This window comes from Ursus americanus, chromosome 12 (assembly GCF_024610735.1).
Source record: "Ursus americanus isolate L20-20 chromosome 12, mUrsAme1.1.p, whole genome shotgun sequence".
Taxonomy (NCBI): domain Eukaryota; kingdom Metazoa; phylum Chordata; class Mammalia; order Carnivora; family Ursidae; genus Ursus; species Ursus americanus.
In genome coordinates this window covers 23476757-23494459 of record NC_142138.1, presented here as the reverse complement: position 1 = coordinate 23494459, position 17703 = coordinate 23476757, and the positions used below count along the sequence as shown (strand labels likewise).

General features: G+C 43.8%; 1 protein-coding gene across 5 annotated transcripts in view; it reads left to right on the top strand.

Moving 5' to 3' along the window:
* The window catches only part of WLS (Wnt ligand secretion mediator), a 145299-nt gene that overhangs the window by 56236 nt on the left and 71360 nt on the right, over window positions 1–17703 (top strand). For all 5 annotated transcript variants that reach the window (XR_006780437.2, XM_045802048.2, XM_045802047.2 and 2 more), the window contains exons 3-5: window positions 8897–9021; window positions 14093–14254; window positions 15507–15643. Coding sequence is in view for 4 of the 5 variants with exons in the window: in XM_045802048.2 (XP_045658004.2) it covers window positions 8897–9021; window positions 14093–14254; window positions 15507–15643 (424 nt within the window). In the remaining variant the exon portion in view is untranslated. The remainder of the gene's footprint in view (window positions 1–8896; window positions 9022–14092; window positions 14255–15506; window positions 15644–17703) is intronic.

The following is a 17703-nucleotide window of genomic DNA, read 5'->3' as shown; positions in this document are numbered from 1 at the left end:
AAGGGCAAACTTGGCCTTGCATGTCTTTGTTATCCCCCACTATTGATGGAAACTAGGAGGTGCTTAAAAATATTTGGTGGAAGAAAGAAGGATTTGGACTGGATGGGCCACTAGCATCAAAGGTTTCAGAGGTATATTGATTCTGTCTTGGCAGCACCAGCTGTTTGGTTTCTTAGTTCCTCCTGGGCTTCCTTTCCAACCTGATAAAGGAAGCTTGAGTAGATTACCAAAGACATGACATGTTATATTTCAGTGAATGCTGTACAATTTTTCTTCTCTGGAATCTCTTTCAAGTAGTCTCATCTATTCTCTTATCCCTACAGACTTGGACAGGCATGATATATACCTCAAAGGCCAACCCTTTTATTGCTTTGCTTAATCCTTAAACTGAGAGAATTCTTTGATTTCTAGCCCCTGAGGTTAATCTTGTTTCCTCCTTTGCCCCCACAAGCCCTCTCAAGCAGAATATTAGTGCAACCCTGTATTATAATTTAGAGAGGGAGAAAGGAGACAGTACCTCCCTCAGGATCCCTTCCCTTAAAACTCCCCTTCAAGCCAATCCTGGGGAATAGGCACATTGTTTCTTGATGGGACCATTGAGCCAAATTTGAGGAACGTCTTCCTTCTGAGGGATGTGTATGTGTATGTGTTCATGTCTCCACATGTGTGGGGGTAGGGGAAGGGCAGCAGGCATTGGGGAAAGAATGAAGGCCACCCAAACAGAGCAAACTATAGACCACACATATGGGGTATAGAAGTGATGGAGTAACAAAAGAAATTTGAGGTTGTAGAAGTATTTGGAGAAAGAAGGATGATGTTAATTTGGCAGATACTTCACGAATATCTGTCATGTAAAGACATGGGTGATAGAGTTGTGAGTGAGACCGAAGCACTCCTGGCTTTAAGAAACCTCTCAGTCTAAGTGGAAGGTGGGTAGGGAGAGAAATAATGAGGTAGTTGTACTGTAGTAGGGTAAGTGTTACAGAACCGGATGTACCGGCCCCTCTGGGAGTAAGAGGAGGGGTACTTCATTAAGTTTTAGTGAGTGAGGGAAGGTGGGAGTGAATCTGTGGACTTCTAGAAGATGAACAGGAGTCTGGTATGAGTGGGGATACAGAGTACGGTCTACAGCCCAGAGGAAAAGGAAACTTTTGGTAATTCATCCTCTCAAAGGGGACACCTTTTAAAAATTTGGGGTGTTAGCAGGGACCTTGAGTGTAGCCAGTGTAGGTAACCTTGAGTAGCAGCCTTGAAGTAGCAGTCAGCATTTGCTGAGTGTTTTACTGTATGCCAGAGCTGTGCTGAGCAATTCCCACCTTATCTCATGTAATCCTCACAACCATAGGAGATGGGCATTACCCTTATCCTCATCTCTAGATAGAAAAGTGACTTGCCCATCATTGCACAGGCCCCAAGTGGCCAAGCTGGGCTACAATTCCGGGCTGTGTCTCTCCACAGCCTGAGCTCTCACCCATATTCCAGGGCTGGAGGCAGAGTGGTGAGCTATATTCAAGGTGACCTGCTAGATGGCAGGAATAGGGAGGAACTCCTAACATATGAACCTGGGGCCAGATATTAGCCTTTTTTTTTTTTTTCCCATTTAAGGAGTTTCAACTTTTAAACATTTTAAGGAGGACCATGTAAAGGCATTGAAAGTATTTTAGAAATCATCTCCCGCTGCAGTGTGAAGAACAAACAGGAATGGGGCATTTGGTTGAGTTATTTAAGGCCTGAGATGATGGTGGCCTTGAGCAAGAGGAGTGACAGTGAGGGGAGAGAGGGGAGTGAATCTGCAAGACTTGACGAGCAGAGTTTACCTACGTTGGTGGTTTGGCTTTCTGAACCATGGAAGTAGAGGCATCCAGTGGGGAGTGAGCATGCAGATTTGAAACTCAGGAGGGAAGTCTGAACTAAGAAGGGGACTGGTGTCCCAGCAGCAGATGAGACCTCTCAGGGCAAGCATGGTGAGTGAGAAGAGAAGGGAGCTGCCATACAACCTGGTGAACACCAGTGGACGTAGTTTTTCTATATCCCATGGTACTTCAGATCCATTTGTTTACAAAACAGTTGATATCCCCAGCTACTTTTCCAAATGTACAGCCTTTAAAAGTAGTACAGTAGGGTACCATAGGGATGAGTGGATGTTTTCCGAGAAGATGTCCCTTTGCAAAGGGCCCAGTATGAGGAACGTTTCCCCCATTGCACATCTCAGTCTGCTTACTTGAACTAGGAGATGGTGCTCCACTATATAGCAAGGCATCATTTTGATGGTACTTAGAAAAATGTCTACTTACACATGGAAAATATTTCTCCTAAATGCAAACGCTTGACGTGATGGAGGAAAAACGAGAGAGGTAATGTGAACTAAACTGTTAGGCTGGTTTGCGAAATAATTGTACTCATTCATTTTTATAACTGTGCACACCCAGGCCTGTAGGGCATCTTAAGAAAACAGCCAGGGCCAAATTTATAATTAGCTGAGTCCATTTTTGCCAGGCCTAACCATGGATGTAGGACAGGGTTGGTTTTGTTATTTCCTTAATTGAAAGCGTCAAGAAAATACAAGCCAGGTCAGAGAGTTTTTGATTGGGGTAGGAACGCTGGCATAAATAACCCCAGATTATATGTCTGCTGGAGGCTGGGAGGAGGCTCGTCTGTGCGGCCTCCTTCTGAGGTTACCCAAACAATCCTTAGTGACTGGCAGCTCCCTTATGGAATGTGGGAATGCATGTGAGTGTTTTGAAATTTCTTTAATTCTTTCCCAAGGGAAGGGCCTAGGCAAACCAAGGTTTCTCAGCTTCTGGCAGCCATAAAATAATTATTTCCTCTTAATGCAACTTGCCCTTCCCTTTCTCCCCTGCGTTTCCAGTTTATTGGTCAACCCAACCATCCAGAACCTGGATGGAAGGGAAACTAGTATTTTTAAGTACCTGTGTACCAAATGGTCCTGTCAACAGCCTTGGGAAGCAGGTCCTACTATTTCCATCTTGCATACATGGAAACTGAGACTCATTCAAGGTCACTAATCCAGAAAGTTGCAAAGATAGAATTGCAAAACAGATCTCTTCGCCCGCAAACTCTGTACAACTTGGCCGGCAAATGCCAGTTTCAAACATTCTAAGTGAGAAGCATCCTCATCACTTCCTCAACGAAGCCTCATCTTTCATTGCTTCACCCCTCTGGGGTCCATTCTTAACATTAAGCAGCTGCCCTAGATTTCTTGGGGTGCTCAGATTCTTCCTGTTTGTCTCCCCAACCATTTCTGGCTTATGCAGAGGACTTCCTGTCCTCTGGCTTTCTGCTTGTCTTTGGAAAACTGATTGGCAAATGCTTTTCTTAATGCAGGGCAGGGCAGTTTAACTGAGAAGCTTCCATGATTCCAAAGGGTATCATTGGTCGGTGCTTCCCAATATGGAAAGGCACAGATCTTTCCACCTGTAATGATACTCTGCAGTCCGAGTCTGCACCTAGAGAACCCTGGAGTGCAGATTTCCCCATGTCAGAGCACCACGTCTGTAACAGGATGGAAATAGTAGGTACGAAGAACCACAGTGCCTTTCCAACAGCTCCTTTCCCAGTATTCTTTTTTTTTTTTTTTTTTAAGATTTTATTTATTTGACAGAGAGAGACAGCCAGCGAGAGAGGGAACACAAGCAGGGGTAGAGGGAGAGAAAGAAGCAGGCTCCCAGCGGAAGAGCCTGACGTGGGGCTTGATCCCAGAACTCTGGGATCACGCCCTGAGCCGAAGGCAGACGCTTAACGACTGAGCCACCCAGGCGCCCCTTTCCCAGTATTCTAAATGAATTTTCCACCCAACCGAAATGTGTCTCCAAAGCCATTTGAGAAATGTGAAGGTTGGACAGCCCACAGGATAGCAAAGCTGCTGGTTTGGGATAGGTGTGGAAAACCGTGTGTTCCAAATCTATACATGCCCTATATTGATACCTTACCACTTTACCCCATGGAACTGGTATAACCAGTGTCCTTGTTTTATAGGGAGGGTTCCCGAGGTGTCAGAGGTAGCCTTGGCCTTCCTGCCATTCTCCCAGGGAATGCAAATTGAATTCTTCACTTTCATTATCTCCGGGGGTGGTGGAGGGAGGGCAGTATTGCCCACGCAGTATCCCAGGAGTCATGAAACTGGTGTTTTATTACATTCAACATAGTCATTAAAGCTGAACTTTATTTCTGAGTCCATTGGAGGCAGAAGGGAAAATGATTCAGGTGGCTGACTTCACAGCTTTGCTGGGTTCCTCTGTCCAATGCTTTCCTTTTTCTGAGTTTTGTGTTCCAGGTCTGGATAGGGATTCATAGTGGGAAGTTCCATGTTCCCGAAACCTGGCAATTATTTGGAATTAAAAGTAGGCATAAGACTTTTCACTTTCCTAATAAAATGATAAAATCAATAACTAGTCCTTCATGCTTTCTGCAGTGTTCTAAGCAGTTTTTCATGTAGTAACTAACAGTCAGAGACTCCTAGGAGGCAAGTCCTATTCCAACAGGGTAAGAAGCCTGAGCATCCATCCCAACGAGGGGACAGGGTGCCAGGTCACGTCACGCCATGTCACGTCACGCTTCTCCAGTTTTTGAAATGGCGCTGTGTAGATTTCAGCAGCTCTTCACCTCAAAGCTCAGATGAGAGAGTTGCAGACACACTATAAGCCATACCATTCTCCCCGTGGTTTGTTTTTAAGTACACCATGAAAGAGCAAAAAGGCATAGGACTACAGTTCATGAGGCTCTAGAAGCTTGATTCTGATGTTTCTAGAGGTGGCTTTCTGAGTCTTGACCTCTCTAACTCAGGAATGATGACACCTGCCCCAGACTGTACGGGAAGTAAGTGATGTGTGAGGATTAGGCGGAACATGGGATACAGTTCATGAACAATAATGGAAAGCTTTAGGAAGAACTTCACTGGATGGTGGAATGGGAAGAAAAGAATGGTGACGTGGAGGCTGTATGAAAAGTGTCCCCTCCACAGTATGACTCAGGTCACCTGAGTCTTCATTAGCTGAACTGCACAGAGAATTTGTTTCATTTTGTTTTAGCCTAGTTTTTGTTTTTAGTGAATTAATTACTGACACTTAAAAATTGAGAGAGGTTTGAAACAACCTGCATTTCTATCTAATCTTGAAAAGAGCAGAAGGTCTGGTGAGACTGACCTGTACTGCTTCAGGATGGCTGTGGGCTGGAGCTACAAGCAGCGCCTCCAACAGAGCTTACTGCCCCATCTAGCCCCAGCCTGCCCCTGATCATGCACACGGTTGGGGCTGACCGTGACATGAACCCAGCTGGCGCTAGGTTTCCGGCTGTCACACCACGTCACGTCACGTCACGTCACGTCACGCCATGTCACGTCACGTCACGCCACGCCCCGTCACGCTTCTCCAGTCAGTTTTCTGAAATGGCGCTGTGTAGATTTCAGCAGCTCTTCACCTCAAAGCTCAGATGAGAGAACTCCAGACGCACTACAAGGCACACGCATGGCCTTGGGGAGCGCTGCGTATTTCTCCTGTAGGAAGCTGCGAGGGGTGTTGGGTTAGAGTTGAGTGGCCCGTTGCACGCAGTGTGCTTGATTCAACGTGGGGCTTGAGCCTGAGATCTAGAGTCACGTGCTCTACCTTCTGAGCCAGCCGGGCGCCCCCGTTAAGTTTCTTTTGAAAGCCGTTTTCTACCAACAAAGGTAGTAAACGGGAGTGGGATTCTGGGGTGATGCAGACCCAGGTTTAAGTTCTAGCCCTGCCATTTACTAGCCTCTTCCCCACGGGATGGGTGTGAAGCCTGAAGAAGAGGGTGTCTGCACAGAGCATACATATTCGTATTTTGTGATTAGTTTGATGGACTGTGTTCATCACAAGGTAACCAGTCTCTTCTTTGAGCAAATGTAAAAAAGATGATTGTCTCTTAAGGCAATTTCAAAATAGTTGTTTCCATCCTGTTACCAACAACAATATGACCTCAGGCGAATTACTTAATATTTGAGGACCTCAGCTCACTCACTAATCAAAAGGAAATATCCGTGCCCACTTCATAGAGTTTGTTGGGAACATTAAGTGAGGTAATTTAAATGAAAGCACGGAAGCCATAGGGGCTAAATACAGAGTAATCATACATGAAAGCAGTGTTTAAAATTTGTCTGCTTTTAATGGCATATTTTAAAACAGTTTTTCCTTTAGGGATTCCCAACAGATGGGAATAACTCAAAGTTGAGAGCAGGCCAGGAGGTGAGTCTGCCTGGCCTTCCCTCTCTCTGAGGGACCTGTTCTGAATGAGGCTCATCCCCAATCTTTGTGGGGCCCAGGACAAGAGTGCCTACAAAAGCATAGCCATCGTATGCCTGAATACTTAAAAGTGATAAATTGGGCCAACAAAAATGTTAAGCCAAGTTAGTTCTGTTATCTGATTATAACAAATTTACCTTTATAATGAACTGGAAAGCCAGGTTTGAGTTTAGGATTGTTGGACTCCTTGAAATTCTAAGTCAAAATGGGACTGACTCCACCCTTGGCTCCATCCTCTACAGAAAGGAGCTTTAAGTGCTATGTGTATGGACATCCCAACCTCCTTGTTCAAGCTCTGACTGTATCCTACTAACAGTAGCCTTTGACCGCTTCTGAGCCCAGAAGTGCATAAGTGGTTGTGTAGTTTACCTTGGGAGGCCAGATCTGGGGAAGACCCTCCCCTTCAAGGCCATGGAAAATAAGCTCAGAGCTATTTGGTTAGGGTATTCTGAGGTCGGTCCTGAGTTCTTGGAGCATATTCTAAAAGTAGGGGTAAGGGACTAGGCTCTGGGTGGGCATGTCCCTTTCACTTGAGGGTTTCTCTTCCTGTGAGGAAGGTAGCTGGAAGAGGGCCAGACAGCAGAACCCTTTAAAATGTGGATCCCAGATTAAGGGCCCTTCCTGCCAATGTCCAGGGCCAGTGCTGCTCTGAATTCTGGAGCTCCAAGAACTGATAACTTCTTATACAGCTTTTCAGGTTTGTCCTCTTGAGACCTGTGGTTCTAGAAGTGTTTTTCAACATAGCTGAAAGTCCCAGTTTCTAATGCCAGTGTTAGAAATGAAAAGGATGTTGCTTGGTGCCTAATACTAGAGCTCTGGCTGGTTCATTCTGTTGACCACTGAGGCAGTCAAGTGAGGAGAACCTGTGGTCGGCTTGGGCCCCAACCAAGAGGACATACAGACTTGAAGCATTGCTTCTGTCAAGCTGAGTGTCCACAGTTTCTTATGTGTAGACTCGTATTTTCCCTGTTTTCAGCCCTGAGTCTCTGCACTGCCTGGTGTCCTCAAGTCCAGAGTCTCCCCTCAAACTGTGCAGAGGTGGGAAGAGGTAGAAGAGCCAGAGGTCCAATGACTTTGTGTACAGTCTTTGACCCAGTTACCCTGTTATCAGCACCAGGCCTCGCTGGTGTTGCAGCAGACAGAAACACCAGGGCCTTGGATGTCTATTGGACATAATGGCTCACTTTCCCAGGATATCCCTTCTGAAGCAATTTAGGCTTTGCCCCTTGTGGCTGTCAGGAAGCCCTACCTCATGTATTTTTCATTTAAAAAAAAATGGTTGCAGTCTCTGGTCTGCTCGTGTAATTACCATTTTTTCCCCTTGTGATTTAATATCCTTTGTTTTCCTTTACGGTTTTTTTCTGTGGTATTTCAGGAGGGAGAGGAGGAAAACAGGAATGGCCAATTCACTGTGTGTGTGTGAGAATTTAAATAGTACCAATAAAGTAGCCGGGCACTGATGTTCATTGAGGGTTTAATCTAAATCCAGGTGGCCTCAAGTGCCTCCTTTCTTGCGTTCTTTCTTTCTCTTCCTGGATTTCAGACAACTTGGGGTTCACATTGTCAAACTGGCTTCAAGTCACACTGGGCCAGTGGATAGAAAGCCCTGATTTTCCAGACAGCAGTTATTATCTGTTCCCCATGTGACTTGTTACGTGCTCAGGCTCCAGAGCCTGGAATCGAGCTCCATATCCTAACCCCAGTGAGAGCTGGCTCGCCAGTCATTTTGGGAATGTGTTCTGTGCTTTTTTGCCCCATTAAGACTCTTCTGTTCTTGAACTTGCTTGGCACAGTATAAAACAGACAAAATGGATAGATGTGATTTTCATTAATCTAATCTCCTTAATGAGTTCTGTGGTGAGTTAAACCCATTTATGGTCCTTACTGATATGGAAGTACATGTGAATATTCATTTGCACAATTATGTGCTCATTATTAGATTCTTATCTGTGTATGATTCTTTAACTTTGGAAGAACCCTTCATCTTTTACATTAATTTTCCCCACAATTTGCAGAGGGGTCTTGAGTTTTTGAGAAGTAACAAATCCCATATTTGAGAGCTTCTTGGGGAGTAATTTAAAGAAGGATGCCTTGAGACTAGAGTATGTTCAGAAGACAGGTACTTAAGTCATGTCTCTGTGAGGGGTGGTTGGAAAATTACCAGAGAGGAAAGAAGACACAGGCAAATAAAGTATGGGTTTCAAGTATGTAAGGCACTTTTGTGGAAGAAGGATCTCACATTCCATGGGACTCTTACGGGCAGATGTAGGACCAGTGTTGCAAGTCTCAGGAAGATAAGTACTGACCATGAGTCACAGTCTGACCATCTGAGCTGCTTCAGAGAGAGTGAGACCCCTGTCTCTGGAGGACTTTAAGTGGAAGCTCTTTGACTCCTTGGCAGAGTGGTAATGGAAGGGACCAAGCATCCAACTTCAACAGTCACCCTATGACTTTTAAGTTCCCAGATTTGGAGACTTGGATTTGGAGTTTGTTAGGAACTAATATGTTTCTTTTGTCTAATTGGTTTCCATGGCAGAGCCTATGAGAATTTTTGAGCTGTTTCCAAAATACCTTCCCAGATGCTATTTTGGAATTGTGCCTTCTTTCTCTTGCAGAAGAAAATGCAGAAGTTTCCATGGATGTTTCCCTGGCTTACCGCGATGATATGTTTGCTGAATGGACTGAAATGGCCCATGAGAGAGTGCCCCGGAAACTCAAATGTACCTTCACATCCCCCAAGGTAGGATGGTTTGATATCTAAATTGATAGGGTTTTTATTTGGGTTCCAGGTACGTGAGAAGATTTACTGTAAAGCAATTTACTGTAAAGTAAATCTGCATAGATACAATCCTTATTCTTAGTATGCATGACCCGCAAAGGTTAGTCATCATCCTTTGTCTTAATAGAGAAAAGGGCAATGCAGAGATTTTATGTCCCTGCACAGGAAGGAAAAACGTGTTTGAGTGATGTAGTTGTTTCTCTGAAATACCTCCATAAAAATAAACTCTTGGTTCTCTGCTTAAGCGCTGAGAGTGTCTGAAGAACGTTGCTAAGTTATTTTGAGGTGTGAGAATCTGTTCCTATTGGATCAATGCTTGTATCTGCTTCTCTGTTTCTTAGGCATCTCTTTGTTGCCAGAGTTAATGTGCAGGTACAAAGACTAAAAATCGCAGTGAATACCACACACAAGAAGAGGCCCCCAGGGAGTAAGCTAATTTCTTTTGAGACCTGGGTCTTCCAACCATTTTTAAGGCTCTCCTTTCTCTGGTTTTTCCAGGAGGAGGGAGGTTACTCTCCTGCATTGGAAATAGGGAGACATTTTCTTTTTGGCAGAGGTCTTTAATTTTGTGATTCCTCATAAATGAAAATGCAGACATGGACTCAGTGGCCCTCAGAGGATAGTAAGATTCGATGGTATAAGGACCAGGTCACAATTAGCCTGGCACCCTTTTCAGGGGCGAGTGTTGTCCTCGCACACACGCCTTCCCGAGATTCTGACTCCCCTACCTGTACTTACCCCCAGTTGGAAAAGTTTCTGTGAAGATGAAATGGAGCCGTAGTTACTGTTACTCATGGTTACCCACATTCCTCAAGGGTGTTGATGTGGAGCACCTTCAGCTGGGTGATCTCTGATGTCCCTTCAGGTACAGAAATGGTCTCATTTTTGTGTGTGTGAAGTATACTGAAGCACATTCTTGATTATGTCATTTCTTACTTACCACTTCAGGTCAGTTCCTTTTAAAGGTTTGGGCAGCTTTGTAGTACCTGCTCCATTGATCAGTTTAGTCCTTCTTCTCGTCTAGCGTTGGCCTTTCCGGACCTCACTTTTGCCTCTTACTGCAAGGTTGGGGTTCCCTGTGGAATGGCAGGAATGGCAAGTGAAGCTAAGTACTGTGCCCCAGCTGTCCATCCTACCCCGAAGAGGAGTAAGATGGGGAGAAGTAGGTTCATACTGTTAACATTAGGTAAAAGTGTGGGTTTGGAGCAAGACACACTTGGCTCCACTTCTAGGCTGTATCACTTACTGACTATATGACTTTTGGCAAATGTACTTAATCTGTCCAAGCTTCATTTGTGTATCTGCAAAATGGAATAATAATACCTGCCTTGGGATTCTTTATAAGGATTAGAAGAGATAATGAAGATCAGCAGGGTGACCTTATTATTTAATATCCACTCTGGGAGATGTTTGAGAATGAAAGGAGATGTTAACCAGATGGGCCACCAGGACTCTACTGGGCAAGCCATACACCCGATACATAGGACTTGTTGGGGCACCCGGTATTTATTAACTCTCCCTTCTCCAGGTTTCCGAGGGGACAGTGTGGTCTGAGGACCAACAGCACCAGCATCACCTGGGAGCTTATAGGAAATGCAGATTCCCAGGTCACACCCCCAAAACCTTCTGAATCAAAACCTCAAGGCGTAGTTCCAAGGAATCTGTGTTTTAATAAGATTTCAACTCCTTAAGTTCAATAAAGTTTAAATATTTATTTATTTTAGATTTTTAGAGAGAAAGAGAAAGGACACGCATGTGTGCATGCAAGCAGGGGGAGGGGCAGAGGGAGAGAATCTCAAGCAGATTCCCCACTGAGCACAGAGCCCAGTGCAGGCTCCATCGCATGACCCTTAGATCATGACCTGAGCTGAAATCAACAGTTGGACGCTCAACCGACTGAGCCACTGAGGAGCCCCAAGTTCAATAAATTTTAAAAATCATTGCCCTAGATCCTCCGCTGGCTGCCAGTTATAGCACCACCCCCCAAAAAAGTCATCTGGAATTGTTTGGGGGTAGGCGTTTGGGGGTAATCTGCAGGTGAAAAGGAATGGTAGAGAGAAACTGGAGGTAGCAGCAGAGGAATATGTGACGTTTTCAGATCTTTGCATGCAATGGGGGAAATTAATTAAAACCTTTCTGTCACTGCAAGTTGAATGCATCTTTCAGGGGTGAGGCTGGTTGGATATCTAAGTTAAAGGATATAAAGCCTTGGGGTATGGAATTTCATCCTCAGAAAAGGGAAAAGTCATTTCTCACCTTCTTTATACACTTGGAGGGCGTTGAGAAGCAGAGTGAGGGGGAGGTCATTAAGAAGCCTGCAACTGCTTCTTAATGATGGCTGCTTAATTATCTTTAGGATGTGTTGATCCCTTTCAAGAAAGATATTAAACCTTGAAAAGTGTAAAGGAAATGAATCATCAAATCTCTGCTTTTTGATTGCAGTGAAATTTAGTCTTGAGTCTGAAGATTAAATGAGAAATTGCTTTAAAGCTTTTTAGTCCCTGGTGGATTGTGAAGTCAGGGGAAAAAAAAAGTCAAGTTGCCACCTGCTGTAATTTGTCCTAATTAGCCAGCCTCATGCTGGAGTTGGGGGAGGGCTGAGGGGGATGGGGGAAAGGAAGGAGGGGGAGAGTGTCTTTCTTCCTAAATGCCCTAAATACTGGCAAAACCTCCGTGCATAAGGAAGAGTCCCCAACAGGATACAGTGAATTTGTCTTCAAGACAGGTAGAACAGACCGTGATCCCAGAATCTGATGTGTCTAATTTGTTGAACTTCAGTAAATTTGTCTTATGGAGTGGTAGTGTTACCCTCTCTGTAAGGACAGGGAAGTGGAGGACACCCAGAGAACCATGATGGGGAATTAGAAGGAACCCCTGAGATCTTGTTTTACTTAGGAGAAAAGTGAGGCTTAATGAGGTGGATGACCGTCCCCCTAGCAGGGGGCCAGGACAGGGCCAGAATCTAAATCTCCTGACATGGAGTCCAATGTGCCTTCCTTACCACAGCACCATGCCGGCCATTAGGCATGTCTGAGGCAACATCACTCTTTTTTCCCTGCTGTACTCAAGGATCCTCTTCCCCATCAGAGTTGGAGGCTGAACTTGGAAGACCCATGTCCCCAACCCAATACTGCTACCACTTTGGGACCTTGGGTGAGAATACACAGTCAAGTCAGTGGCATTAGATTAAGTAAGTTTTGTTCCCTTCTCTCTCAAAGTCTCAATTTGTAGAAATAAAACAGGACGCTCAATGGAAACATATCAGAAAATCTTTTTCATACTGTTACCACAGAGGGTAATCAGCTTCCTCAATGCAGCTTAATCTGAAGTCAAATTAGAGCCTCTAATGTGTTGTCAGTAGTTCCTGCAGAGCCCCAGTACGTGTCCTGATTTGGAAGTGTGAAAGAAAGGAGCAGAGGGGAGAGAAAGAATCTATATAGAAAGAATCATCCAGTCTGCAGCTGAAGTTTGGGAAAGAAGCAGGAAGTTTTCTACAGAATAATTTTTTAAATCTCATAAGCCAAATGTAGTCAACTAATAGTTCCAAAAGAGCCCCTCAAATCTCAGAAACTGAAAAACTATCATGATTGATTAATAATGTCTGCTGTGAGTGAGGAAGAGAAGAATGGGAGCATAAAATCCAGATATTAGCCTCCTCTACCTCTACTTCTGTCTTATCTCTATATAAAATTCTTTTTATTGCACTGTGAGTCTGACTGTCCAATAAAGAACTCCCCAAGATCACAAAAGGGTCAGAGACCCTTCATACACAAGTGTGGGCTCCTTGTTATCTTCTGATTTCTTCCCTGGACTTTTTACTCTGAAGATAGAAAAAAATATAGGCTTAGGAACAGCAGATTAGGTCTTCCCTTTCACTTGATCAAGAGGTATACACCCAGAAAATACTGAAGCTGGCATATAAACCCTACATTGATGGCAGACATTCATCTCTCTTATCAGGGACAAGTCCCAGGATGCTAGAGCTCATGCCTCTACGTGCCCATATTTACTCCCCTACCTGACCCCTTGGCAGGGACACGTAGCAGAATTTAATTTTCAAAAGCAACCTTTACCCCTACTCTTTAATCTCCCACACCAATGCTCTGGGCAGTAGCTCTTCAATCCTTGGCAGGAAGTCCAAGAAGTGTTCGAGAAATTGGGCTAAATTTTGTTTAGTTAAAATTTCTGTTCCCTTCTGCCATCTCACCTCTTGGGCAGTTAGGCAGAAAATCCCAAATGGGTGTCTCTAATAAACTAATCCTATTACTACTTTTTATCCCCCTATCTTCCCCTAAGTGCTCCCTGACTTCTTTTTCTATCAAATCAATAAAAGGAAGATATTTTCACCTTTTTGTAGCTTCTCCTTCAGTCCGAAACCATGAAAATAATTAGCCATCATCCACGAGTGTGATGACCATCAGCAAGGGCTTTCTCCTGAACATATCAGAAGTTGACCGGTCCACACAGCCTTCAAGGGCTCCAGGGATGTGCCGCAAATAAAAAGCCCTTGCAGTCCTGGGAGACCAGCTTAGTCTGATGTGAGGCTTAATGAGGGCTGAATAACTGAGAAAGTGTTAAGAGATAGATGAGATTTCTGTTTTTTATCTAAAATTTCTGGCACTAGGGGTGCCTGGGTGGCTCAGTCGGTTGAGAATCTGCCTTCAGCTCAGGTCATGATCCTGGGGTCTTGGGATCTAGTCCTGCATCAGGCTCCCCGCTCAGCGGGGAGCCTGCTTCTCCCTCTCTCTCTGCCTGCTGCTCCCCCTGCTTGTGCTCTCACTCTCTCTGTGTCAAATAAATAAATAAAATCTTAAAAAAATAAAATTTCTAGTTCTATCTCAAATGTGGCTGGGTTTTGGGGGGGGGTAAGGAGCAGCCGGTGGACACCATGCCTCCAGTGTACTCTATCATCTGTAGCTCTAAGGTATCCCTTTAAGCATTAGCATTGGTGATATGAGGCAAAGGTAAGACAATTCAGACATAGTCTACTGGAAATAGTGATTCTCCCTCAAACCCTCTGCTCTTCTTCCAGACCCCAGAGTATGAGGGCCGTTACTATGAATGTGATGTCCTTCCTTTCATGGAAATCGGGTCCGTAGCTCATAAGTACTACCTTCTGAACATCCGGCTGCCTGTGAATGAGAAGAAGAAAATCAACGTTGGGATTGGGGAAATAAAGGATATTCAGTTGGTGGTAAGTGAATCTAATGGATCCAGGCAGCACGTGACATTAGAACACTGGCTCAGAATACTGGTTTGTGGGCATGTGTATTGGAAGGGAACTCCATCTCACTCTTGGCGACTCCGTTGCTTCACCTGAGAAATAGAAAGAACATACCCATGATGGCTGACGGCTTAAATTTACATGAGAGATTACAGAAATGGAAAGTAATGCAATTATTATGCCCGTTTAAGATTTTATTTTAATGGTCATGATTGCATAATAACACCAAGATAAAAGTTTTTTTTTTTTTTTTTTTTTTTTTTTTTTTTTTTTTATGTCTCACCTTGCAAGCACAAATGTTAAAGGGACCAGTGGTGTTTTAGGTTCTTTCCACTTGATTTATTTAACAGGCAAAAAAATAGAACATGGAACAAGAGGGTTTTTTTTTTTTTAATCTAAAATAATCACATATGAAATACATATTTACTGTAGAAAATTAGGAAGCACAGGGACACCTGGGTGGCTCCATTGGTTGAGCATCTGCCTTTGCTCAGGTCGTGATCCCGGGGTCCTGGGATTGAGTCCTTCGTCGGGTTCCCTGCTCAGCTGGAAGCCTGCTTCTCCCTCTGCTCCTCCCCCCTGCTCATGCTCTCTCTCTCTCTCAAATAAATGGATGGAATTAAAAAAAAAAAGAAAATTAGGAAGCACAAGTAAACATATAGAACATAAAAATGACCTGTAGTATCTAGAGAAATAATCATTGTTGAAGTTTTGATTTATCTCCTTATAGATTTTTTTTCTATGTAGTTACATATATCCTTACAAAAAAAAAAAGATCATACTTAACTGACTTCTTTGTTCTTTGCTTTTTTTTAATTTAATAATATATTGTGAATATAATATAAATATACTTTGCAATGCTGCTTAGCCTTCCACTATATAGATTTACCTGAACACATTTTACCAATCCCAACCTTTTGAGCATCTTAAAATATCTCAAGTTTTCAATACAAAACCTTAGAGAAAAAATCCTTGATCATGTTCTTAATGATTCCTGTTGCATAGAATGCGTCCATTTTTTTGCCTTTTATTTAGATGTCTACAGTGCCTGAAGAGGGGCTAGGGAGAATGTGAAGAGAGGATATGCTATGAGTGTTAAAGCTCTTGATCTTGAAAGTTCAACAGAAAAAATCTGCTTTCACCTCTCCCCAAAATGCATTTGCTGGTAGAAAATGACACTAAGATATATTCACCTTCAAAATTATGATTGGTCTCTGTCTAGGGAATCCATCAAAATGGAGGCTTCACCAAGGTGTGGTTCGCCATGAAGACCTTCCTTACGCCCAGCATCTTCATCATTATGGTGTGGTATTGGAGGAGGATCGCTATGATGTCCCGACCCCCAGTGCTGCTAGAAAAGTAAGGCTGATTTCAGAGCACTCTTAAGGAACACTGGCATCCCAGGTCTGCCTGCCATGGTCCTGGCTTTGCTGGGGTCTAGTTCAAGTGGTCCATGTGTTACTTGGGCTGGTGATTGGACCACGAATCACCCTGGACTCTTTTCTCTCTTTCAGCTTTCACATGTAAAATATTATTAAATCCTAGGGATTAAACTTCTCTCACATTTCTGGCTCTCTATTCCGTCTTTGCTCTTCATGCCCATGGTCTGAGTCAGATATTTCTCTCTGTCACAGTGAACAAACTGCCTTGCTCCTAAGCCCATCCCTCTCACCTCCAGAAGGACAGTACTCTCGTAGATACGTCCCCTTTCTGTCCCACATTACTGACTTTTCCTTTCTGGGGGATTATTCTCATTAATATACAAACACACTACTATTTCGCATTCTTGGACAAAACTCTTTTCCTACCTCCCCCTGATATCACCCCACCATTTTTCTACTTCTCTTTACAACAAACCTCCTCAAAAGCCTTGTCTGTATACCTTCTCCATGTGTTCTTTCTTGAGCCCATTCCACGCGTCATTAAAACTGCTCTTGACAGGATCACCAATGGCTTTCACACTCCAAATCCAATAGTCACTTCTCAGTTCTCACTTTTCTAGACTCATCATCAGTTTTTGATGTAACTGGTCACTTTCTTTTTCTTCACAGAGCCTCCTCCGCCCTTCTTATGGTTATTCTCCTCCTTTGCTGACCATCACTCTGTCTCCAGTGCTGTTTCCAACCATCTTTCCAACCTCTTAAACTTTGGAGCCAGTGCTAGCCTTTGGACCTCTTCTCTCCATTAGCTATGCTTATTCCTGGAGTGATGTCATCTAGTCTCGTGGTCTTAAAAATCATCTCTGCTCTGATGACTCTTAATTCATATCCTCAACCTCAGCCTCTCCCAACCCTAAACCCAAGTATTCCAGCTATTTATTTAACATCTTCACTTGCACAAAAATGTAACACATACAAAGGACAACATTCTATTTCCTCCCTTTTCAAACTTGCTCCTTTCCCAGACATCCCCATTGTAGGAAATGGCAACTCCATCCTTTCAGCTGTTCAGGGTAGAGATGTAGGAGTCATCCTTTTTTCATACCCCTCATCCAACCTACCCCATAATCTAACTCCCCATCATTTCTCATTTCTTACCTGGATTATTGAAAATAGCCTCTCAACTGTTCTTCTTGCTACCACTATTTTCCTTCCTACAGTCTATTCTCACAGCAGCCAGTGTTCCCCTTCAAGGGTAAATCAAATCTTGTCACTCCTCTGCTCAGAGCTCTGTATCGGCTTTTCATTTCCTTTGTCCTGGCCTATAAAGCCCTTGATGACCTGGACCCTTGCCACTTCTGATTTCATCTCCTCTCCTCTCTATCATCTTGATGATGCTCAGACATGCCTCATATGCTCCCACCTCAGGGCCTTTGCACTTGCTCTTCTCTTTATCTGAAATGCTCTTTCCTAGATATCTCTGTGGCTCAATTCCTCATTTCCCTCAGGCCCAGCCATAATGTCTCTTATCTTAGAGCCTCTCTCCATTCTCTTACCTTGCTTTATTTTTCTTCATTATATTCTCTACTTATTTGTTATCTTTCCTCCCAGACCCCCCCTCTTGCCCCTTCTGAATGCAAGCATCATTAGAGCAAGATCCTTGCCTACTTTGTTTACTACTATATCCCCAGCATCTAGAGCAGTGACTGGCACATAGTAGGAATTCAATAAATATGAATTTGTTGAATGAATGAATAATGTCACTCCATTGTTTAAACTTTTTTATTGGATCTTCAGTCCTTTCAGGATAAGTTCTCTAATGGGGTAGGCAAGTTTCTTCATGAGCTCAGGCTTTTTTACTTCTCTGGTGTCATTTCCTCCATGTGCAGATCCCCAAATGATTCAGGCTGTTCCAAGTTTCTGTGCCTCCATCCAGGCTTTTCGCTCTGCTTGCAATGCCCTTCCACCTCCCCAGTCATGACTCACAACTCCTCTCAATTTCTGTCTCTGTCAAGGTTAGAAGTCCCTGGGGCAGCCTGT